Source organism: Scyliorhinus torazame, chromosome 13 (assembly GCF_047496885.1).
Source record: "Scyliorhinus torazame isolate Kashiwa2021f chromosome 13, sScyTor2.1, whole genome shotgun sequence".
Lineage (NCBI taxonomy): Eukaryota > Metazoa > Chordata > Chondrichthyes > Carcharhiniformes > Scyliorhinidae > Scyliorhinus > Scyliorhinus torazame.
In genome coordinates, this window is record NC_092719.1 from 112775992 (window position 1) to 112801195 (window position 25204).

At 51.4% G+C, this 25204-nt stretch overlaps 1 protein-coding gene across 5 annotated transcripts in view; it reads right to left on the reverse strand.

The window, feature by feature from the left end:
- The window catches only part of LOC140388239 (DDB1- and CUL4-associated factor 1-like), a 187334-nt gene that overhangs the window by 80515 nt on the left and 81615 nt on the right, over positions 1-25204 (reverse strand). For all 5 annotated transcript variants that reach the window (XM_072472072.1, XM_072472073.1, XM_072472071.1 and 2 more), the window contains 3 exons: positions 17596-17765; positions 5190-5314; positions 2991-4260 (listed from right to left, as the gene is read on the reverse strand). In XM_072472072.1, coding sequence (XP_072328173.1) covers positions 2991-4260; positions 5190-5314; positions 17596-17765 — 1565 coding nt within the window. The remainder of the gene's footprint in view (positions 1-2990; positions 4261-5189; positions 5315-17595; positions 17766-25204) is intronic.

Genomic DNA, 25204 nt, shown 5'->3' on the forward strand with positions numbered 1-25204 from the left:
TGTTTAAGTGAGTGTAGTTTATGGAAGATAGTTAGAGGTACTTTTTTTTATATGTTGTACTGCATGTTCCTGTTGTGACATAGCGCCACTTAGAATTGTCAGTTAAAAATTTCTTACATAGTTATGGTCAGTGTAGAGGCCATGGATGAGTGCTCGCTGGGTCAGGGAGTGAAGACGACGCAGTTATGTGATCCTTCACGCTTCGCGTTAGGGATCACAAGGAGGGTGTGTAGCCACCTGGGTTGGCCACTTCCCGACATAAAATGGAGATCCGCAAAAAATGCAGGGAAATTCAGTCAAGCCAGGAAAAACAAGCAGGTGCAAAGTTTCCTGTGTATTAGAACTTGCAGAAACCCAGACAGCACTGAAACTAACAACCATCTGCATATTTATGAGCGATCCCCGGGAACAATTGGAAACATTTAAGGTAAACAAGGCCAAGCCAGGCTCCTCGGCGCCAGCAGGAGCCAAGACAAAGGAAGGCCAACGGACACTTAGGAACCACCCAGCGATCAGGGAACAGCTCCAGTATTGGAGAAATCGATCCAAGTGATCAGAATGTAGTCCAATCACGTGGAACCAGATACGGGGTCCGCCCAAAAGGGCGCGAAGCCCCTGGGGACTATAAAGTAGAGTCTCCAAGTTCAATTCGTCCTTCTTGGCAGGGTCACTCAGCAGCTCGAAACAACCCTTGACAGTGACCTGCCTAGCCGCTACATCAACCAAGTAAGTCTCCAGTCAACGCACGCTACGAGATAGGCGCTCCTAGCTACCAGTCCATACCAGCTTTGAATCCTGCAGACTCAGAATCGAATGAAAGGTAATTTGTTCCCCTGATCTGGTGGGCCAGTTCCAAAGCTAAGTATAGGCCTTTTAGTGTTAGAGATAGTCTAGTAAGTAGAGTTTTATGCATGAGTAGTGATTGACTGTGTATAATAAATGTGTTTTGATTTGAATCTTACTAACTGGTGTATTGAATTATTGATCAGCACTTGAACTTGAACCTCGTGGTGGTATCATAAAGATACCTGGCGACTCTAGAGCAAAGGTTACAGAAACAGAGCAAATTAAGTAAAGACACAACGAGCAACATTTACTAACAGCCAACCAAAAGTTTGCAACAAGCTGGATCTGAACCCAGATGCCACAGGTAAAAAGTTTAGTGTTGAAATCCACTCTCATATTGGGAGGGAAATTTGTATGTAACATTGTGACTCTTACATAGTCACTCTAATCAGGATTTTCCAATCAGCATTATTTTAAACCAATGGGCTACACTATTGCCGATGGAGTGCTCCAGGCTACGATACAATGGCGCCAGATTACAGGACGAGAAACCTAATGATTGCAAATTGAACTTCCACGGCAAACGGAGACCCAATTCAGTACGTCTGCCCATTTAAGGCGATCTGCAAGAAAATGAGGGGGGAAAAACTAATCGTGGGTTTTGAGTTCTTGTTTACCAGGCAATTGGAAGTGACAAGTCTGGGAACCAAGGTGGATGGAGATCCCCTGGCCTCTAAGCCCGCAGCAGAAGTGGGAGATCTGATAGTTTGCATAAATCATGTTCCTTTAATGTGGAAAGTGAAATTATGGTAGAAACATCTTACCATGCTGTAATGCCCTGAAAGGGCACAGGCCTGTGCTACAATTCCACACACATTCTGTTGCGTAAGAAATAAAAGAGTGATTAACACTGGAGAGTTACAGCCAGTGTTTTTATTTGCTGACCCCATCCCATACTGTAGTAGTTCCTTAAATGGTGGTCATCATCTAGCAACCCAGCCAAGCAGCAAGTGTCTGCAGTCTAATTGACAATGGGAGGCATTACACATCCCAGCCTAGTCTTCACAAAACTCAGCATCTACACACAGACTTTTCCAGAGATGTCACAGAATAGCAGACAAGAGACAACAGTTACCTCGATGACCGATGGGTAAAGTCCTGCTGCCCACGTCCTTCCCCAGTGCAGGTCAGTATAGAAGCGGGACTGAACCTAGACAACATCACGATTTTATTTACTGCCTCAGCTACCTGGATATTGGTGAGAAGAAGTCCTTCTGCCCCTTGATCAGAAAAGTACGTGGCAACTCAGAAGCCAATACTTATGCCTGTCCTTGCAAACAATAGGCAGCACAGCTTAGGAGAAAAATGTCATTAAAAGGCAATGGGAACCACTGAATTAACATCCCCAATCAAGTAAAAGATAAAATGACAGCCCCCTGCCACTTCATAGAATCCACAGTGCAGGAGGCTATTCGGCCCATAGAGTCTGCACCGGTCTTCATTGTAAGCTTTGGGCTATGTTTATTGTTATTTTCTATTACAATTTGTATTTCTATTTTTGTTATGTAAAAACGCTCATTGGAAAAACTTTAATAAATCATTTATTAAAAAAAAGAGTCTGCACCGGTCCTTGGAAGGCGCACCACACTTAAACCCACGCCTCCACCCCATCCCCGTAATCCCACCTAATCTTTTGGACATTGAGGGGCAATTTAGCATGGCCAATCCACCTGGCCAGCACATCTTTGGACTGTGGGAGGAAACTGGAGCACCCGGAGGAAACCCTCGCAGACATGGGGAAAAAGTGCAAACTCCACACAGACACCGGAGGCCGGAATTGAACCCGGGACCCTGCAGCTGTGAGGCACTGTGCCACCGTGACGCCTACTTTCTCCAACCATGTTCATTCCAGACACACTCAATCGGGGAACAAACTGCGGCATTACCACAAAGGTGCCTCTTAAAGCAGATTAAGTGCACCAGCTATTTAGTGTTGATCAATGCTCAAATTGAAAAGCTTTGGCGATCTGAGGCGAAGGCAGCTCTAATCAGCTGATAACATTACTCGCGCTTACAGCAGTTATTTTAATTCTACAACCTATCATGATTTTACAGCTAGTGTACAACAGGCAAACCTTTAACACCAACACGATCGGTGTAAGCAGTTTGTCTTGTGCAGAGAATCGTCTCCTGTGCAATGTTACCTGCTGAAGATGAGATGCCGGTCAAAGCAACCCCCATCCACTCCTCCGTACTTGGGGAAGGCAGCCCTGTGCGTCACACGCGAGGTGAAGTTCAATGGTGCCTGCCGCCTCTGCTTTGGCTCAGGGCACTGGTGAGGAGTAAAGAGGGAAAAAGGAGGGCAGGTGACAACAGGGTTCTTGCAGCGGGCATGCTGTTCCCGCAGGTACTCTGTTATGATGCTGTCCAAGGAGGGTGGCGATGGTAGGTGGCGGTCCAGTTGCTTTTTAATGGCTGGTGTCTGATTGTAAGCTCCGTAGTCTGACTTCTGACGAATTAGTCTCTGTTTCTTCAGGTTGGCACCGTTGCAGGGAGACGGCTTCTCCTTGGAGAAGCTAATCTTGCCAATTATGGGTGAGCCATTGGTGCAGGCGAGCCCGGGGGTGGGTGGGGCCCCTTGAGAAACTGCCACTTTTCCTTGGCACGGTGATGAAAACGCAGGCAAGTTGATGGTTCGAGATGAAATGCCGTTGGCTAGTCTGGGTGTCCGGGGTAAGCTGACGGGAGAGGTGCCAGGGGCAGCAGTTGCAAAGGCTGAAGAATGTGGTGCTGCAGCCTGGATGGCTGGTGTCCTGGGAAGGTCTCCCTCCTTGGTGAGCGCAGAGGCAGTATCGTGCAGGCCGTGAGACACCAGGTGGTTGCGGATGAGTAACAGCAGCTCTTTCTCAGAGAAGGCAATCCGGGTTTGTGCTACCACGTCTGCCCTCTGAAGCCGGGCCAGCGAGACGTCAGAGCCAATGGATAGCGGCTTCCCAGAGACACGCTCGATCAGCTCAGAGGCATACTTGCAGAACTTGACGTGCTCGTGTCGCTTGTCCTGCAGCACTGGCTCTCGCATCAGCTGCTGAATCTGGCCACTGGTGAACAGGGGGAGCTTGCTGATAATCTGCTTCACAGCACTGCTCCGGGACAGGCCCACAAGGGCCTTGCATGCTAAGGTGCGGATCTGATCCGCATCAGTGATGGGCGCCTTTACGGTCAACAGGGACAGCAGCACCTTGATGCCATTGTTGGCCTGCACCATGTTCCACATCTTGGTGAGTACACTCTCGGTGCTCTTGGGGTTCTGCAGGCTTTTCCGACGAGGGGTCCCAGAGTTGAACTTGCCAATGCTGGAGATGCGCTTGTCAGGCCCACAGACACAGTTGATTATGACCTGAAGCGCAGATTTCTGTGTCTCAGCATCATTTAAGAAGATGTCCCCTTCGGCAACTCCGAGAATAATGCTCATCCCTGCAAGGGAAAAAAGACCTTTTAATGAAGGTCACAATTTAATAGATCTGCAAACCACCATAACTTTACTACTCAAAAACAGTTTTCCCACCAACTGAATAGTAGAACAATTTTGCACTCAACATTTCCCATCATTGAAACCTTACTGCAAAGCTCCCATCCGCACTATGTTTGTGTGAAGATATAACACTGAAATTCTAATAGCATCATCTATTTGGTACATAATAATTGCTTGTCACAAGTAGGCTTCAATGAAGTTACTGTGAAAAGCCCCTAGTCGCCACATTCCGGCAACTATTCGGGGAGGCCGGTACGGCAATTGAACCCGCGCTGCTGGCATTGTTCTGCATTACAAGCCAGCCATTTAGCCCACTATGCTAAACCAGCCCCCAACATATGGGACTCCTGAGAACTCATCACCCAAGAATTTACCACAAGCCTAACAGCACATTTGTGTTTCTGCCAAATCCTTTGCCTCAACTTCTAAGCAGCAGGAGTCTCTAAAAGACAGGCATCTCTGAAGATTAAGTGTTAAAGACTCAATATTCAGCTATGAAGAGATTGTTCATATCTCTCAGATCAAGCACAGCATGAGTTAGACAGCATGAGTTAGATACAGAGTAAAGCTCCTTCTACTCTATCCCAAGTAATATGTCTCCAAATAGTCGAGTGCTTTGCTATTTCTCACACTGGCCAGCAGACTGGAAATTAAGGACAGCTTGTTCTGTGAGCCCAGGGCCATTAGGAAGTGAACTGAGAGAGCACTTTTCAAGCAAGACTTCAATTTCATCCAATGCGTCTGGCAACAGAGTTGCATCCAGAACCCATTAGCATGACCAGATTAATATTGTTGTATTTATGACGGAAGTTGTTGATTTTTGAAGTTAATCTTTGAACAAAAGTGACCAGAGAAAGTAAAAGACACTTACCCACTGCAGTCACAGTGGAGGATCCTTCATCCATCACATCTACAGGTTCTGCCAGCAAAAGCTGAGTTTTGGAAACCACAGTGAGGACAGCCAACACATCGAGAGCAGAACGAACAGTATCACTCCTGGAGGAAGTAAAGAATGCAGAATGAGGGTATGACATGCAAGACGTATCCATTTAGCAGACAAGCTGTCTGTTGCAGCACCCCCTTGCACACCAGGTGATAATTATGGACACACTCCACCATTCTGTTTCAGCAAGTTTCTGATCTCAGTAGTATGGTAAAGTAATAAATTAATGTAAAAACAAATCCACAGATTGCCTTCAAGGGTTAGACATTAAATGGTTGCTTTATGTAGAGACATAGCACAGAAACAGGCCATTAAACTCAACAGAATGATCTCAATGCATATGCTCCACACGAGCCTCCTTCCACTTTACTTCACCTCATCCGATCAGCAAATCCTTTTATTCATGTCTCCCTCGTGTATTTAACCCGTTTCCCTAGAATTACATCTATGCTATTCACCTCAACCACTCCATGTAGTAAATTCCACATTCTAAGCATGCAGCAAAGCTCCTGGGTTCCTTATGGGATCTGATCACAGCTACCTTATATTATGAGCCCTAGTTTTGGATTTCCCCCAGGTGGAAACATAGAACACACAGTGCAGGAGGCCATTCAGCCCATCGATTTGCACCGACCCACTTAAGCCCTCACTTCCACCCTATCCCCGTAACCCAATAACCCCCCCCCCCCAACCTTTTTGGACACGAAGGGCAATTTAGCATGTCCAATCCACCTAACCTACACGTCTTTGGACTGTGGGAGGAAACCGGAGCACCTGGAGGAAACCCACGCAGACACGGGGAGAACATGCAGACTCCGCACAGTGACCCAGCGGGGAATCAAACCTGAGGCCCTGGCGCTGTGAAGCCACAGTGCTATCCACTTGTGTTACCGTGCTGCCCACGGTCAACATCGGTCAAAATTTCCGCTCCTGCCAGCGGGATCTTCCAGCCCCTGGGGGCAGTGGGTGCAGACAACGGGAAAACCCGCTGACAGCGGTAGGACAGGAAGATCCAGCCACCAGCCAATGGCAGGTCTCCTTATCTCTATATTACCCATTAATAACTTGCATAACTTTGAAGAGTTCTATCAGGTCACTCCTCAGCTTTTCCTTTACTAGAGAAAAGAGGTCCAACTTATCCAGATTTTCCTGCTTTAGTTGAATAAATGTTGACCAGGAAACCGACCGGCATTTGTATCGCCCCATGGGATCTTTTACGTCCAGAGAGGGCAGATGGATAGACAAAGCCCCAGTTTCACACCTCATCTGGAAGATGAGGCTTCAAAATTTAGCACTCCCTCAATACTGCACTCCCCCTCAAACCTGTGCTCAAAGCTCTGGAGTGGGACTTGAACCCAAACCCAGGGCCGTCCAACTCAGGAGAGTGTGCTATTAATTGACAGCTTGACCTAAACCAATCAAAATCTGCACATAATTGAAATCAGTGAACTGATCGCCACTCAAGTCCACTAGCTTCGAAATAGCAATTTTAAAAAACATGTATATCAAAGTTGTTTTCTTTTTCATTCTTGTTTTCCTTCTGAAGAGTTCCCAGATTAAATACAAGTTCAGTCATGTGCCCTTTTAAACCATTTTGAATTTGCATTGCATTTAACAAAAGTTCAGTGAGTAAGTATTTCCTTTGGTGAGTGAAACTGCTGTGACAGAGGTGCCAAGACTCTTTCCTTAGGGGTCCTTACAGTTCTCATCTTTAAACGTTTTCTCTGAACTGCGGTCTCCAGTCACTTCCCCAATTCTCTTTGCAGCTTGTGCTTGGAATCCAAGGCCACGGCATTCCCTTGGGATGTTTCCCCAAGTTTAATCTTTTTTTTTAAATATAAAGTGCCCAATTATTTTTCCCCCTAATTAAGGGGCAATTTAGCATGGCCAATCCATCCACCCTGCACATCTTTGGGTTATGGGGGTAAGACCTATGCAACATGGGGAAAATGTGAAAACTCCACTCCCAGTGACCTGGGGCCCCGATCTTCGGCACTATGAGGCAACTGTGCTACCCACGGCAACACCGTGCCGCCCTGTTTCCCCAAGTTAATGGAAGTACACACTTTTTTGTTTCCTTTGAGGAGCATTTTATCAATGATCCGGAAGCTAGATATGCTCAGCTGTCTGAAAAGAACTTTCAATCTCTCCTATGCTAATTGATGATACACTGATTAGTAACTAGTCCAGTCACAAGAGTTTGAAATAAATGTTGATATGTAGGTAATGATGTGATTTAATACTTCACATTGAAAGCACTCACTTCTTTGGAATACTAATGCTATCTGGGTTCTTTTTAAAAAATAAATTTAGAGTACCCAATTATTATTATTTTTTCCGATTAAGGGGCAATTTAGCGTGGCCAATCCACCTACCCTACATATCTTTGGGTTGTGGGGGTGAAACCCACGCAGACATGGGGGAATGTGCAAACTCCACACGGACAGTGACCCAGGGCCGGGATTTGAACCCAGGTCCTCAGCGCCAAAGTCCCAGTGCTATCCACTGCGCCACCGTGCTGCCCCCTATCTGGGTTCTTGGGTACAGTACTTTGACTATATTGTTTCAGGCAGACAAGATGCACTGACATGATGGAGCTGTCAGCACAACACCCAGCTTTAGCTATCTGATTGGGTTATTTATAAATACAAAGAGCTGTCAAAGCAATCATCTCCCTCACTTATTGAGTGATGTTAACCCCTAAAGACCATCTCCAAGCCAGGAATGTCTCTCAGAAACAAGTTCCCATTTAAGACTACAAACCTGATCAGGTGGGCAGCAGGGTAGCACAGTGGGTAGCACTGTTGTTTCACAGCTCCAGGGTACCAAGTTCGATTCCCGGCTTGGGGCACTGTCTGTGTGGAGTCTGCACCTTCTCCTCGGGTTTGTCTGAGTTTCATCCGGGTGCTCCGGTTTCCTCCCACAAGTCCCGAAAGACGTGCTGTTAGGTAATTTGGACATTCTGAATTCTCCCTCAGTGTACCCGAACAGGTGCTGGAGTGTGGCTGCTAGGGTCTTTTCACAGTAACTTCATTGCAGTGTTAATGTAAGCCTACTTGTGACAATAAAGATTATTATTATAACTCGCCTATCTGTTGTGTTGAGCTTTCCTCTTGGTTCTCATCCGGAGAATGACGGCCGGTAAGTAACTGCCACAAATCCAAAAGGTGGTCAGGTTCTGTGATACCTCTAAAATATCTTTAAAAATATCAGCCTCTGAGGAATGAGTGGAATCTGCCCACCTTCTTCCTTGCAATGTCCTCGACAGGATCCATCCAAAACCTGTTTTGGTACAGTACACAGCTTTATATTCATTCTGGTTGCACTAATAGGCACTTTGCAGTACACCATTGCTTGTCATCAGCAGGCGGTGACTATGCATTACTACCACCCCCCCCCCCCCCCCCCCCCGATCCCACTTTTTTGTGTGTGACAATTTCTCCAATCCTCCAAAGTTCTCCTTTGGCACCTATTTAATGTGCATGCTCTCCAGATGTGCGCTCAAATAGCGAGGGGTGGGGGAAGGCAGCCCTAGTAGATACATCAGAACCAATCCCAGCTCACGCAATGTTAATGCAGGTTCGCTCTCACATGTAGCTGGATAATGAACTGTGGCCAATTTTATTCTAAATAAACATGGTGACCGAGGTCAACAGCAGCACCAACTCACATATGACCTAGCTGAGATTTGTTAACTTGGATGGAACCTGAGATCTTCTCAGTCAATGTAGCTCAACCGTTACCAAATGCTTGGGATTTCTTTGCGTCTGTGACACAGTTGATCTTTTGTACTCCAACTGCATTTGGAATAGCACAAAAATGGGAATACTTGAGCTGACTCAACATCGCTGCAGCATTGGTTACTGTATCTGCACTGCTGATTGTCCAAACAACTCTCAGTCTTCAGGCAAATCAACTCAAGGTCAAAAGTAGGAAAGGTTACTGAGAACATCTCAAACCTCAGGAGTGGATGCTACCTCTCACTTTCTGTTGGAAAGAACAGGGATTAACAGTTTATCAATTTAACCAGCAGGTAGAGGCCATTAGCTCCAGCTAGTCTGTCACATATCACTTCCATTTACCTTCATTTTGCATTTGGATCACAGACCTGGTCAGCATCTCTTAATCCAGTCTAGTGCCAGAAACACATTCAATTGTCTCTTGAACCTACTCATGCTGTATGCTTCAAATCACCTTCCATATTAACTTAATCCAAATGGCGTCACATTTCTTCTTCTGAAGTTCTTCCGAAGTTCCTGGTTTTAATATGTTAATATAGAACATACAGTGCAGGAGGAGGCCATTTGGCCCATCGAGTCTGCACCGACCCACTTCCACCCTATCCCCATAACCCAATAACCCCTCCTAACCTTTTTGGTCACTAAAGGCAATTTATCATGGTCAATCCACCTAACCTGCACGTCTTTGGACTGTGGGAGGTGTGGGAGCACCCAGAGGAAACCCACGCAGACACGGGGAGAATGTGCAGACTCCGTAGACAGTGACCAGCGGGGAATTGAACCTGGGACCCTGGCGCTGTGAAGCCACAGTGTTATCCACTTGTGCTACCGTACCCCACCTCTCCCCCATGTTGCATTGCATTTGAACTGTTCACCAAATTGAGGACAATATGTGGGTCAATTTTGTCAACACTTGTACATATTTTGCACCTCTCTTCTAAACGCCCAACGCTATTTAACAATTCTTCCAATATTCCTGTCTTTCTCTGGGCGTGTACTTTGTGAATATGTCACTGAGATGCCTTGGGGTATTTCTCTATATTAAACATGCTAAATACAAGTTGACACCTTAATCTTCGAATCTCCTATTCCACGGTTTCCAAACTTTTAAGGCCACGGAACCGTTTTGACCTCCCAACAGTACTGAGGGAACCCCTGAGAACTATTCTTATTGTGTTCAAAGGAAAAACTGCTAAAATTGTTTGTTGTTGCACAGGTTACAAGCATACAAAAACCCAACTAATAAAAATATTTTCCAGTTATTTTATATGTACATTTATTATACTTTAAAAATTCTCATTAAGCTTCATCTCACTGGTTTGCCACTTTTAATGGGAAGAGTGCGGCTCCCACACCCATGCTCCTCTCTCTTCCTTTCTATCACACCCGCCCTCCCTCTCATGCCCGCAATCCGCTCCCCCTCTCCCACGCACGCCCTCCTCTCCCACCCATTCACGCCCTCCTCTCCCGCTCTCCCATGCACGCCCTCCCCTTCCCCTCTCCCACGCACGCTCTCCTCTCCCTCTCCCACACACACCCTCCTCTCCCCCCCTCCCACGCACGCCCTCCTCTCCCCCCCCTCCAACGCACGGCCTCCTCTCCCCCCCCCATCCCACGCACGCCCTCCTCTTCTCCCCCCCCCACGCACGCCCTCCTCTCCCCCGCACGCCCTCCTCTCCCCCTCTCCCACGCATGTCCTCCTCTTCCCCGCATGCCGTGCTAACTACTTGCGCCGCCGTGCTGCCATATTTATGAATGGTATTCAATATTAATTGGTTTGCTTAATTGGAATACAGTGGCATGTTTAGGAAGTTCAGATTTTCTTTTACTTATGAATTACGTAATAATTCACCCTCTCCCTGCCCCGTGTCTACCATTGGGTCTGTTCATTTGGATATGTGGCTATTAAGTGAACTTGGCAACCAGTTATAGCTGATTGACTCAAATTAAAAACATTGGGTATTTCTCTTCCACCTCCTCCTCCCACCGTCAATCCAGGATTTAAACGACGCACCATGCATCACTTCAGTGATTGCAGTTTTGAGGATCAGTCGATGACCAATCCAAGATTTCCTGACTAACAGAAGCGGCTTGCACCTTGGGAAAGGGCACAGCGTGGGCATGGAATTTGTTAGCAGGCTAAGAGAATGTAGCTCCGGTATTAGAAATGGGCGAGTGCCAGAGGAGTGGCCTCACAAGCAACAGCTCTGTAGTTTATCTTTTTTACTTTCTCTTCTTCTCATGTGGTGCAGGGCTAAAGCAATGCCATTTCCACCCCAACTTCAGGACTTGCAGATTGACCCGAGTTGGTGCACGAGGGGGATTGCACCTCAAGAGGCCATTGGTGTCTGCTCACACAACAGTGTGCATTAATATAGCACCTTCAAGCAAGTTCAAGATGGCAAAGGTGATGGTGGTTAGCACTGCTGCATCACGGCGCTAAGGACCCGGGTTCAATCCTGGCCCTCGGTCACTGTCCATGTGGGGTTTGCACATTCTCCGTGTCTGTGTGGGTCTCACCCCCACAACTCAAAGATGTGCAGAGTTGGTGGATTGACCACGCTAAATTGCCCCTTAATTAGAAAAAAAGAATTGGGTACTCTAAATTTATTTTAAAAAGTTCAGGAGGCAAACTGTAACTAGTGGAGGGCCACAATTATTCACAATAAATATGAATGACTTAGAGGAGGGGAGCGAATGTCCGATTGCCAAGTTTGCGGATGACACAAAATAGGTGGGAAGGCAAGTGGTAAGGATGTCACAAAGGGCACGATCTACCGGCTGTGTCACGTCGGGCTCAAAAATGAGCTGGTCGGTTAGATAGGAGAACCATGCCAGGCACCAATCGGTTTCAGAATTTCAAAAAAAATTAGGTAGTGTCGACAGAGCTCGAGGCAGCAACCCACGTGCAGGGGCCTGCCCCACAGCAACCCACGTGCAGGGGCCTGCCCCACAGCAACCCACGTGCAGGGGCCTGCCCCACAGCAACCCACGTGCAGGGGCCTGCCCCACAGCAACCCACGTGCAGGGGCCTGCCCCACAGCAACCCACGTGCAGGGGCCTGCCCCACAGCAACCCACGTGCAGGGGCCTGCCCCACAGCAACCCACGTGCAGGGGCCTGCCCTACACCGAGGACTCGGCTGCTCAACAGGCAGGGAGGGACCCTGAGGGGGAGGCCGCCGGCAGCCCAAGCTGCACAGGCGTCGCTGGTCCTTCGAACAGATGACAGACACCATGTCCTGCAGGAGGCTCCGCCTCAACAAGGAGGCAGTGCGACTCGTTGGACCTACTTCTGAAGTGGCCTACTTCTGCTCCTCCTTACGGACTTGGCTCCGTATGGAGGAGGATATCCGCTCCCAGTGGCAAAGTCACCGCAGCCCTGAACTTTTACGCCTCAGGATCATTCCAGGACTTGTGCGGGGACTGTTGTGGCCTCTCCCGACCAACAGCCCAGAAGTACATCTGTGAAGTCATGGATGCCCTGTTTGTCTGGCCAGCTGACTGTATAAACTTTGACCTGGATCAGGCCCATCAAGATGCCCGGGCAACAGGATTCTTCGGTATCCCCAGAAAGCCCCTGGTCTGGTGGGTAATAGATGACATGCGTGTCACCTTGCGCACACCTGGCTGTCCAGGTGCACCCATCATTAACAGGAAGGAGTTCCACTCGCTGAACGTTCGACTTGTGTGCGACCACCACACGAAGATCATGCAAGCATGTGCATGCTTCCCTGGGAGTCTGCACGACAGCTATATACTGGGACAATCAGAGATCCACGGCGTCTTCAAGGGACACCCCAGGGTGACCGGATGGCTCTTGGGAGATAAGGGGTATCCGCTTAGGACCTGGCTAATGACGCCAGTACAGAGGCCAGTGACCAATGCGGAGACCTGGTAAAATGAGGCCCATGTGGCCACAATCTGGCACAGCATGTGGGTGACATGCTGGAGGTGGAGGAACACGTGGCCACCTTGAGGAGGAGCCGGACTAGGAGGAGTTGGAGGACGAGCCTGGGGTGGACCAAAGAGACCAGCCGGAGGGTGCGAGGGTCCGGCATGCCCGAAGGTCCTCAACCTTGCCCGCTTCTCGTAGGATGCGGCTTCATCTGTCATCTCCCCCAACCCTCCTTCCCACACACCCACCAACCCGTGCCCCACTCCCACTTCTCACACGACCCTCCTCCCCAATCATCCATCCACCCATTAACTCTCCGAAATTGCCATTTTCCATCATTCAGAGTCACTCCAGGGTGCTGGGCCTGCGTCGGCACTGTCAGAGGGTCAATATACAAGACAGTGGGGTGATGATAACCCACGGCAATCTGAGCTCTGGTGCTCCTCGATGTATGCCACAGTCTGATTCCTGTCTGCATGCTCACACACATCACCTGCACGTGGCATGCCCGGGGGGTGGCAGGCCGACCCACAGTGCGGAATTACATGACAGAGGTTTCACAAGTTTCGGATGCAACATTTTTCATGGTTTACAGTTGTGACACCAGCCATCCCTAGCCCCCAATGGTTCCCCCGGCCACCCAGTGCGCCCTCACAATGATCCTCTGTTCTCTCCTGCTACATCTAGGTATTGTAGTGATCATGGTTGTGTTGTAATTCACTGACTGACCACCAGGAGTCTCATTATTACATAAGTGAATATTAGAGTCAGGAAACCTCAGACTGGCTAGGGTGCTGGGAGAGATAGTGGCGTGTGCATGTTCATACTGTTATTAATCTGTTGTTGCATATATTTGCCGCACAGTTAATGTTAATAAGTTGTTTATAGCTTTAGCTAAAAGTGTTCTTGTAATACAACTCAGGCCACCTGACAAGAACATTGCAGATATGTTCCCAGGATGCACATCAGGAGTGGAGGCAGCGCCTTGGCGAGTGTCCCCTGACGAACCCTGTTCTGCATGCTGATTCCGTGACACGCTCCCCTCTCCCTCCGACACCAACACGCTCCCCTCTCCCTCCGACACCAACACGCTCCCCTCTCCCTCCGACACCAACACGCTCCCCACTCCCTCCGACACCAACACGCTCCCCTCTCCCTCCGACAGAAACATGCTGCAATCTCCCTCAGATACCAACACGCTCCCCTCTCCCTCCGTCACCAACACGCTCCCCTCTCCCTCCGACACCAACACGCTCCCCTCTCCCTCCGACACCAACACGCTCCCCTCTCCCTCCGACACCAACACGTTCCTCTCCCTCCGACACCAACACGCTCCCCTCTCCCTCAGACACCAACACGCTCCCCCTCTCCCTCCGACACCAACACGCTCCCCCTCTCCCTCCGACACCAACACGCTCCCCTCTCCCTCCGACACCAACACGCTCCCCTCTCCCTCCGACACCAACACGCTCCCCTCTCCCTCGACAGAAACACGCTGCAATCTCCCTCCGATACCAACACGCTCCCCTCTCCCTCCGTCACCAACACGCTCCCCTCTCCCTCCGTCACCAACACTCTCCCCTCTCCCTCCGACACCAACATGCTCCCCTCCCTCCGTCACCAACACGCTCCCCTCTCCCTCCGACACCAACACGCTCCCCTCTCCCTCCGACACCAACACGCTCCCCTCTCCCTCCGACACCAACACGCTCCCCTCTCCCTCCGACACCAACACGCTCCCCTCTCCCTCCGACACCAACACGCTCCCCTCTCCCTCCGACACCAACACGCTCCCCTCTCCCTCGACAGAAACACGCTGCAATCTCCCTCCGATACCAACACGCTCCCCTCTCCCTCCGTCACCAACACGCTCCCCTCTCCCTCCGTCACCAACACTCTCCCCTCTCCCTCCGACACCAACATGCTCCCCTCCCTCCGTCACCAACACGCTCCCCTCTCCCTCCGACACCAACACGCTCCCCTCGCCCTCCGACAGAAACACGCTCCCCTCGCCCTCCGACACCAACACGCTCCCCTCTCCCTCCGACACCAACACGCTCCCCTCTCCCTCCGACACCAACACGCTCCCCTCGCCCTCCGACACCAACATGCTCCCCTCCCTCCGTCACCAACACGCTCCCCTCTCCCTCCGACACCAACACGCTCCCCTCTCCCTCCGACACCAACACGCTCCCCTCTCCCTCCGACAGAAACACGCTCCCCTCTCCCTCCGGCACCAACACGCTCCCCTCTCCCTCCGACACCAACACGCTCCCCTCTCCCTCCGACAGAAACACGCTCCCCTCTCCCTCCGACCCCAACACGCTCCCCTCTCCCTCCGACACCAACACGCTCCCCTCTCGCTCCGACACCAACACGCTCCCCTCTCCCTCCGTCACCAACACTCTCCCCTCTCCCTCCGACACAAACATGCTCCCCTCCCTCCGTCACCAACACGCTCCCCTCTCCCCCCGACAGAAACACACTCCCCTCTCCCTCCGACAGAAACACGCTCCTCTCCCTCCGACACCAACACGTTCCTCTCCCTCCGACACCAACACGCTCCCCTCCCTCCGACACCAACACGCTGCCACCTCCCTCCGACACCAACACGCTCGCCTCTCCCTCCGACACCAACACGCACCCCTCTCCCTCCGACACCAACAAGCTCCCCTCTCCCACCGACACCAACACGCTTCCCTCTCCCTCCGACACCAACACGCTCCCCTCTCCCTCTGACAGAAACACACTGCAATCTCCCTCCGACACCAACATGCTCCCCTCTCCCTCCGACACCAACACGCTCCCCTCTCCCTCCGACACCAACACGTTCCCCTCTCCCTCCGACACCAACACGCTCCCCTCTCCCTCCGACACCAACACGCTCCCCTCTCCCTCCAACAGAAACACGCTGCAATCTCCCTCCGACACCAACACGCTCCCCTCTCCCTCCGACACCAACACGCTCACCTCCCTCCGACACCAACACGCTCACCTCTCCCTCCGACACCAACACGCTCACCTCTCCCTCCGTCACCAACACGCTCCTCTCCCTCCGACACCAACACGCTCCCCTCTCCCTCCGACACCAACACTCTCCCCTCTCCCTCCGACACCAACACGCTCCCCTCTCCCTCCGACACCAACACGCGCCCCTCCCCCTCCGACACCAACACGCGCCCCTCCCCCTCCGACACCAACACGCTCGCCTCTCCCTCCGACACCAACACGCACCCCTCTCCCTCCGACACCAACAAGCTCCCCTCTCCCACCGACACCAACACGCTCCCCTCTCCCTCCGACACCAACACGCTCCCCTCTCCCTCTGACAGAAACACACTGCAATCTCCCTCCGACACCAACACGCTCCCCTCTCCCTCCGACACCAACACGCTCCCCTCTCCCTCCGACACCAACACGCTCCCCTCTCCCTCCGACACCAACACGCTCCCCTCTCCCTCCGACACCAACACGCTCCCCTCTCCCTCCGACAGAAACACGCTGCAATCTCCCTCCGACACCAACACGCTCACCTCTCCCTCCGTCACCAACACGCTCCTCTCCCTCCGACACCAACACGCTCCCCTCTCCCTCCGACACCAACACTCTCTCCTCTCCCTCCGACACCAACACGCTCCCCTCTCCCTCCGACACCAACACGCGCCCCTCCCCCTCCGACACCAACACGCGCCCCTCCCCCTCCGACACCAACACGCTCCTCTCCCTCCGACACCAACACGCTCCCCTCTCCCTCCGACTCCAACACGCTCCCCTCTCCCTCCGACACCAACACGCTCCCCTCTCCCTCCGACGCCAACACGCTCCCCTCTCCCTCCGACGCCAACACGCTCCCCTCTCCCTCCGACACCAACACGCTTCCCTCTCCCTCCTACACCAACACGCTTGCCTCTCCCTCCTGTTCTCTCCAATGGCCGCTTCCCCCCCCCCTCCCCCAAAAAATCATCTGTCTCTCCCTCCACCCTCATCAGGAAATTTGTAGTTTCCAGCTCTGGAGAAGCCCGCCTTTGATTGGACAAACAGCTCCAAGGCATTTTTCAATCTTTACGTAGCAGCCCGGGGGGGTGGGGGCTGCCCCTGAACCTCCTGCCCCGGGCGTGCCTGCCGCTGAATCTAGTTTGGGAAACGATGTCCTAAACATCAAGGAAACATCGCAAAGAAAACAAGGTGCCCTCTATTCCAATTCTTCTTCCGCGAATATTTGCTAAAACCAGCTAACCATTATTCACAACGGTGGAGCTGTATTCCATTTCAATCCAGCTTTCAATGATGTAATCTATTAGTCTTTAACACCTCGGTGATGATCTAACGCATGATTATTTATCTTCTCTTTCCAAAATTAACCATAGATAAGGACTTTTGCCAGATACCTCGAAAAAAAAATACTAGACACCTTTAGTTTCAAAAGTGCCCAACCTGAGAAACAGTAGTCCCGTTGCCCCAAACTCAATGCTCGGCAAACCGTTACGTACATTTTAAACGGATGTGTGCTTTGAAGTCTAAATATCAGGATGTGTGTATTTTCAAAACCAACAATAGACAACATTAATTTAGTCCCATTGCCACTGCTGAGCTGTTTCATGGAAATTTAGAAGAAATATTAAACTCAAGAACATCTCTAAGAGCACATTTTGAAGTGACCCTTCAACTGGAAATGTGGAATCATTGCTCAAAGTCTACCTGCCATAGTAAGTCCTCCAATCACAAGCGATAGATATGAGCTGTAACAGAAGCTGTACGCAAGAGAGCTTATGAAAGACTTCAGCTGGCTCCCAGAATAGTCTTGTTGGGCCATATTCAATCAGAAACTCCATCATCTCCATAACCTGCTCATGGGTGTAGGAACAGGCCTAAAAGAGAGATTCAAAACAAAAAGTGATTAGCTCCAATAAGTCCACCAGCAGCCATCTCAACATCTGTGGCGACAAACCTCGAAGACAGGAAGAGAGCCACATTCAAGGCATTTTGGGATGGACAATAAATGTTGGTCTCGACTGCGACACCCACATCCCATAAATGAATACAAAATGTGTAGAATCAGGCCAATTATTCACCTAGACAATTCTTTATTCTGTTTTATAAATTTAGAGTACCCAATTCATTTTTTCCAATTAAGGGGCAATTTCGCGAGGCCAATCCATCACCCTGCACATCTTTGGGTTGTGGGGGTGAAACCCACGCAAACTCGGGGAGAATGTGCAAACTCCACACGGACAGTGACCCAGGGCCACGTTCGAATCTGGGACCTCGGTGCCATGAGGCAGCAGTGCTAACCACTGCACCACCGCACTGCTCCTCACCTAGACAATTCTTAGACTGATCAACATTAAGTCAATGAAAGGATTCCCTGAAAAAAAAGGTCTTTGACTCAAGGCACAGGTTCTTGGTTCCTAAATGGAAAGTGATATTCTTTAAAAAAATATATACATATATTTATTAAAGTTTTTCAACACAATTTTTTCCCCTTACAAACAATAACCCCCCCGTAACAAAATAACACGAAATCGCACTAAGCAAGATAGATATATGGCAAAATGGTATATTTACATAGCTTTATACACTGGCTCTCTCCCGCACGTGCCAGTTTCCCCCACCCTTCATGTTATCTCCCCCCCCACCCCCCCCCGCCCCCCACAAGGGTTGCTGCGGCTGCTGACCGACCTTCCTCTAACGCTCCGCGAGATAGTCTAGGAACGGTTGCCACCGCCTGTAGAACCCCTGCGCAGACCCTCGCAAGGCAAACTTAATCCTCTCCAGCTTTATGAACCCAGCCATATCGTTTATCCAGGCCTCCACGCTGGGGAGCTTCGCCTATTTCCACATTAGCAAGATCCGTCGCTGGGCTATTAGGGACGCAAAGGCCAGAATGCCGGCCTCTTTCGCCTCCTGCACTCACGGCTCGTCCACTACTCCAAATATTGCTAGCCCCCAGCTTGGCTTGACCCGGACTTTCACCACCTGAGATATTACTCCCGCCACTCCTCTCCAGAACCCCTCCAGTGCCGGGCACGACCAAAACATATGGACACGGTTCGCCGGACTCCCTGAACACCTTCCACATCTGTCCTCTACCCCAAAGAACCTACTCAACCTCACCCCCGTCAAGTGCGCTCTGTGAACCACCTTAAATTGTATCAGGCTGAGCCTGGCACGAGGAGGAGGAATTAACCCTACCCAGGGCATCAGCACACAAACCTTCCTCGATCTCCTCCCCCAGCTCCTCCTCTCATTTACCCTTCAACTCTTCTGCTAGCGCTTCCCCCTCTTCTTTCATCTCTTGGTTTATTGCCGAAACCTTGCCCTCCCTGACCCATACACCCGAGATCACTCCGCTTGAATTTCCTGTGCCGGGAGCAACGGGAATTCCCTCACCTGCCGCCTCACAAACGCCCTCACCTGCATGTATCTAAAAGCGTTTCCCGGGGGTAGCTCAAACTTCTCCTCCAGTGCCCCTCGGCTCGCAAATGTCCCGTCAATGAACAGGTCCCCCATTCTTCTAATCCCCGCCAGATGCCAGCCCTGGAACCCCCCCGTCCACCTTCCCCGGGACAAACCGGTGGTTACCCCTGATCGGGGACCACACCGAGGCTCCCACTGCACCCCTGTGCCGTCTCCACTGGCCCCAGATCCTTAACGTTGCCGCCACCACCGGGCTTGTGGTATACTTTGCTGGCGAGAACAGCAGCGGTGCAGTCACCAACGCCCCCAAGCTCGTTCCTTTACAGGACGCCATCTCCATCCTCTTCCATGCCGCCCCCTCTCCCTCCATAACCCACTTGCAGATCATCGCCACATTTGCTGCCCAGTAGTAGCTCCCTAGGTTTGGCAGCGCCAACCCTCCTCGGTCCCTGCTGCGTTCCAGGAACCCTCTCCTTACCCTTGGGGTCTTATTCGCTCACACAAACTCCATAATACTCCTACCTACTCTCTTGAAAAAGCCCTTGGTGATCACGATGGGAAGGCACTGAAAAACAAGCAAAAACCTCGGAAGGACCACCATTTTGACCGACTGCACTCTACCCGCCAGCGAGAGCGGTAACATGTCCCATCTTTTGAAGTCCTCCTCCATTTGGTCCACCAACATAGTCAGATTCAGTTTATGTAGGGCCCCCCAACTCCTGGCTTTCTGGATCCCCAGATACCGAAAACTCCCCACCGCCCTCCTCAGCGGTAGGTCCCCTATCCCTCTTTCCTGGTCCCCTACCCCTCTTTCCTGGTCCCCTACCTGTATTACAAAAAGCTCACTCTTCCCTACATTGAGCTTATAGGCCGAGAACTCCCCAAACTCCCTAAGAGTCTGCATGACCTCCACCATCCCCTCCATTGGGTCCGCCATGTACAGCAACAGGTCATCCGCGTATAGCGACACCCGATGCTCTTCTCCCCCTCGGACCACCCCCCTCCATTTATTAGACTCCCTCAATGACATGGCCAAGGGTTCGATCGCCAATGCAAACAACAGGGGGGACAGGGGGCACCCCTGCCTCGTTCCTCGGTACAGCTGAAAGTGCTCCGACCTCCGCCGGTTCGTCACTACACTCGCCATCGGGGCTCTGTAAAGGAGCTTAACCCAATTGATAAACCCTACCCCGAACCCAAACCTACGCAGCACCTCCCAGAGGTACTCCCACTCTACTCGGCCAAAGGCCTTTTCCGCGTCCATAGCTGCCACTATCTCCGCCTCTCCCTCCTCCGATGGCATCATTATCACGTTTAAGAGCCGCCGCACATTAGTGTTTAATTGCCTGTCCGTTACGAATTCTGTCTGGTCCTCAAGAATCACCCCCGGGACACAATCCTCAAGGCCAGCACTTTTGCCAATAACTTAGCGCCCACATTGAGGAGCGAGATCGGCCTGTACGATCCACATTGCAGTGGGTCCTTGTCTTGCTTTAGAATCAAGGAAATTGTCGCCTCCGACATTGTCGGGGGCAGGGTCCCCTCCTCTCTTGCCTCGTTAAAGGTCCTCACTAGTAGCGGGGCCAACAGGTCTACGTACTTTCTGTAGAACTCCACCGGGAACCCGTCCGGCCCCGGGGCCTTCCCCGCCTGCATACTCCCCAAACCCTTGCTCAGCTCCTCCAACCCGATTGGTGCCCCCAAACCAGCCACCGCTTGCTCCTCCACCCTCGGGAATCTCAGTTGGTCTAGGAATCGTCTCATCCCCTCTTCCCCCCTGGGGGCTGGGATCTGTACAGCTCTTCATAAAAGGCTTTGAATACCTTGTTTATTGTCGTTACACTCCGAACCGTGGCTCCCCTTCCATCTTTGATTCCCCCTATTTCCATCGCTGCCGTCCTCTTACGGAGCTGGTGTGCTAGCATCCGACTAGCCTTTTCCCCGTACTCTTAGGTCGCCCCCTGCGCCTTCCTCCACTTTGCCTCCGCCTTCCCCGTGGTCAACAGGTCAAACTCCGTCTCGAGCCGTCGTCTTTCCCCAAGTAATCTTTCCTCCGGGGCCTCTGCGTATCTCCTGTCCACTCTCAGAATCTCCCCCACCAACCTCTCCCTTTCCATGCCCCCTGTCCTCTCCCTATGAGCCCTGATGGAGATTAGCTCTCCCCTGATCACCGCCTCCCATACCACCCCCACTCGCACCTCCCCGTTGTCGTTCGCCTCCAAGTACCTTTCGATACACCCCCTCACCTTCCCACACACCACCTCATCTGCCAGCAGTCCCACATCCAGCCGCCACAGCGGGCGTTGGTCCCTCTCCTCTCCCAGCCCCATTTCCACCCAGTGCGGGGCGTGGTCCGAAACGGCTATGGCCGAATACTCCATCCCCTCCACCCTCGGGATGAGCGCCCTGCCCAGAACAAAGAAATCTATCCGGGAGTAGGCTTTGTGCACGTGGGAGAAGAAAGAAAATTCCTTGGCCTGCGGTCTTGCAAACCTCCATGGGTCCACTCCCCCCATCTGATCCAAAAAAACCCTGAGCACCTTGGCCGCCGCCGGCCTCTTTCCCGTCCTTGATCTGGAGCGGTCCAGTGCTGGGTCCAGCACTGTATTGAAGTCCCCTCCCATTATCAGGCCTCCTACCTCCAGGTCCGGAATGCGCCCCAACATGCGCTTCACGAATCCAGCATGATGCCAGTTCGGGGCGTATACATTTACCAACACCACCCACGTCCCTTGCAACCTCCCACTCCCCATCACATATCTCCCTCCATTGTCCACTACGATAGTCTTGGCCTCAAATGACATGCTTTCCCACCAAAATTGCCACCCCTCAATTTTTCGTGTCCAGTCCCGACTGAAATACCTGTCCTACCCATCCCCTTCTTAACCGGACCTGGTCCGCCACCTTCAGGTGTGTCTCTTGGAGCATAGCCACGTCTGTCTTCAGTCCCTTCAAGTGCGTGAACACTCGAGCCCTCTTCACCGGCCCATTCAGGCCCCTCACGTTCCACGTCATCAGCCGGATTGGAGGGGCCCTCACCCCTCCACCCCCACCAACTAGCCATCTCCTTTTCTGGGCCAGTCATGTGTCCGCGTCTCCCTCGCCCTCCAGCCGGGGGACCTCTGTCCCGACCACCTCTTCTGTGTCCCATTCCCTTTCGGCCAATGCAGCAGCAACCCCCCCCCCGCTTACCCCCTTCCCTCCCCATCACCCCCTTCCGTCCCCCGGCTAGACCCCTGTCTAGCTTTTGTGCTCCCCCCATATCACTCCCGTAAGTCAGCTGACCCCGGCTTACCCGCCGTCCCTTTGACCCCCCCCGTGTGGAAGTCTCCCAATCAATCCTTCGTTCCCCTTCCCGCCTTTCTTCCCGCGCGCGGGGAAAAAACCCCGCGCTTTCCAAAGCCTGCCCCGCCCCCTCTGGCGCAGCTCCCTAGTCTCTCTCCCCCAGCCCATATAGCATTTCCTGCGTGTGGTTGACCCCCTATATACAACAACCATCATACTTCAACCCTCAAACACCCCCCCACCCTCAGTTAGAGTCCAGCTTTTCAGCTTGTATAAAGTTCCGCGCCTCTGCAGGCGTTTCGAAGTAGTAGTGTTGGTCCTTGTATGTAACCCACAGTCGCGCTGGCTGCAGCATTCCAAATTTCACTCCTTTCCGATGCAGCACCGCTTTGGCCCGGTTGAAACTCGCTCTCCGCTTAGCAACCTCCGTGCTCCAGTCCGGGTATATTCGGATCTCTGCATTATCCCACTTGCTGCTCCGCTCCTTCTTGGCCCATTTCAGGACCCTCTCTCTGTCCGTAAACCGGTGAAATCTCACCACCATCGCCCTTGGCGGCTCAGTTGCCTTGGGCTTCCTCGCCAGCACCCGGTGCGCCCCGTCCAGCTCCAGCGCCCTCGAAGGGGCCTCCGCGCCCATCATCGCCCCGATCATCGTGCCTGCGTATGCCGCGGCATCGGGCCCCTCCACTCTTTCTGGGAGACCCAGGATCCTCAGATTATTTCTCCTCAACCTGTTCTCCAGGTCTTCGAGTCTTCCCGCCCACCTCTTGTGTAGCGCCTCGTTCTGCTCCACTCTCACCCCCAGGCCCAAGAGCTCGTCGTCATTCTCACTCACTCTTTTCTGGACCTCCTGGATCTTCACCTCGTGGGCCTTCTGGGTTATCCTTAGTCCTTGAATTACTGCCAGCATCTCCTTACGCAGCTCCTTGAAGCAGCGCTTGATGAATTCCTGCATCTCCTCTTTGTCCCTGGCCGCCGACATTGTGCTTTTTTCCCCTCGCTTCTCCCGCTGCCGTTTTTTTTGGCTGTTGCACTTCGGTCGGGTCCGGTCCATAAAAGTCGGTAGGGGACCTCTCTCTTCTCTTCCCCACGGGTTGTCTGTAAAAAAAATTCCGTTGGGGCTCCTCTAGCGAGCCCGAAAGTCCGTAATCGGGGGAGCTGCCGAATCGTGCGGCTTAGCTCCGCATAGCCGCAACTGGAAGTCTCGGAAAGTGATATTCTTCACATGTTGCATCTCTTTGGAAAAAAAGATCATCCACAACAGTGATTTGCTACATTTACTCTGGATGCAAACTGGAACAAGGGTTACCAAAACATGACCAATTTTCTGTATGGGAAGATACAAAAGTTACAATGGGACACTATCCATGGATAATTTCACAAACCACCATGAATCAAACCGTCTGAAACTAACATACTCAGAGGGAGGACGCAAGTCAATAAATAGGGGCAGCACGGTAGCATTGTGGATAGCACAATTGCTTCACAGCTCCAGGGTCCCAGGTTCGATTCCGGCTTGGGTCACTGTCTGTGCGGAGCCTGCACATCCTCCCAGTGTGTGCGTGAGTTTCCTCCGGGTGCTCCGGTTTCCTCCCACAGTCCAAAGATGTGCAGGTTAGGTGGATTGGCCGTGATAAATTGCCCTTAAGTGTCCAAAATTGCCCTTAGTGTTGGGTGGGGTTACTGGGTTATGGGGACAGGGTGGGGTGTTGACCTTGGGTAGGGTGCTCTTTCCAAGAGCTGGTGCAGACTCGATGGGCCGAATGGCCTCCTTCTGCACTGTAAATTCTATGATAATACATTGTTTAAAAAAATGCCAATCCAATATTTTACAAACGTTTATACTTCCTCCATGCAGCAGCCACATTGGCTCTCCCTAACTCAGCAAAAGCAGAAAGCTTTTTTTCAAAAATGGGGTTTTTTGCATCTGTTGGATCTCTCTGTTTAAAAAGTTATAAATGCCTCAATAAAATATTTTCTAAAAAAAAAAAAAAGAACCATCCCTTTCACTCCTCAAACATGGAAAATTCAACTTTACAGAATGTCAAATCAACTAAGCAAAGCATTTGACAACATTTTTGACTTTTGGATAAAGGACACTTTTGACAGTTCCCAGCCTGCTCACTTTTGAAAGGAACCCAGTATCTGAGAGATAAGTTGCTTATATTATTAAAAAAAATTTTTTTAAATATAAATTGTCCGCAATTCATTTTTTTTTCCAATTAAGGGACAATTTAGCACGCCGATCCACCTACCTTGCACATCATTTGGGTTGTGGGAGCGAGACCCACACAGACACAGGGAGAAGGTGCAAATTCCACACGGACAGTGACCCGGTGCCAGGATCGAACCCGAGCCCTTGGCAGTGTGAGGCAGCAGTGCTAACCACTGTGCCCCCGAAATATTGTGAATAGCTGGGGTCGTAACGCCGATCCCTGCGGTACCCCACTAGTCACTGCCTGCCATTTTGAAAAGACTGGTTTATTCCTACTCTTTGTTTCCTGTCTGCCAAGCAGTTTACAATCCATCTCAATAACACTATCCCCAATGCCATGCCCGTTAAATTTACATGCTAATTTCTTATGTGGACTTTGTTGAAAGCCTT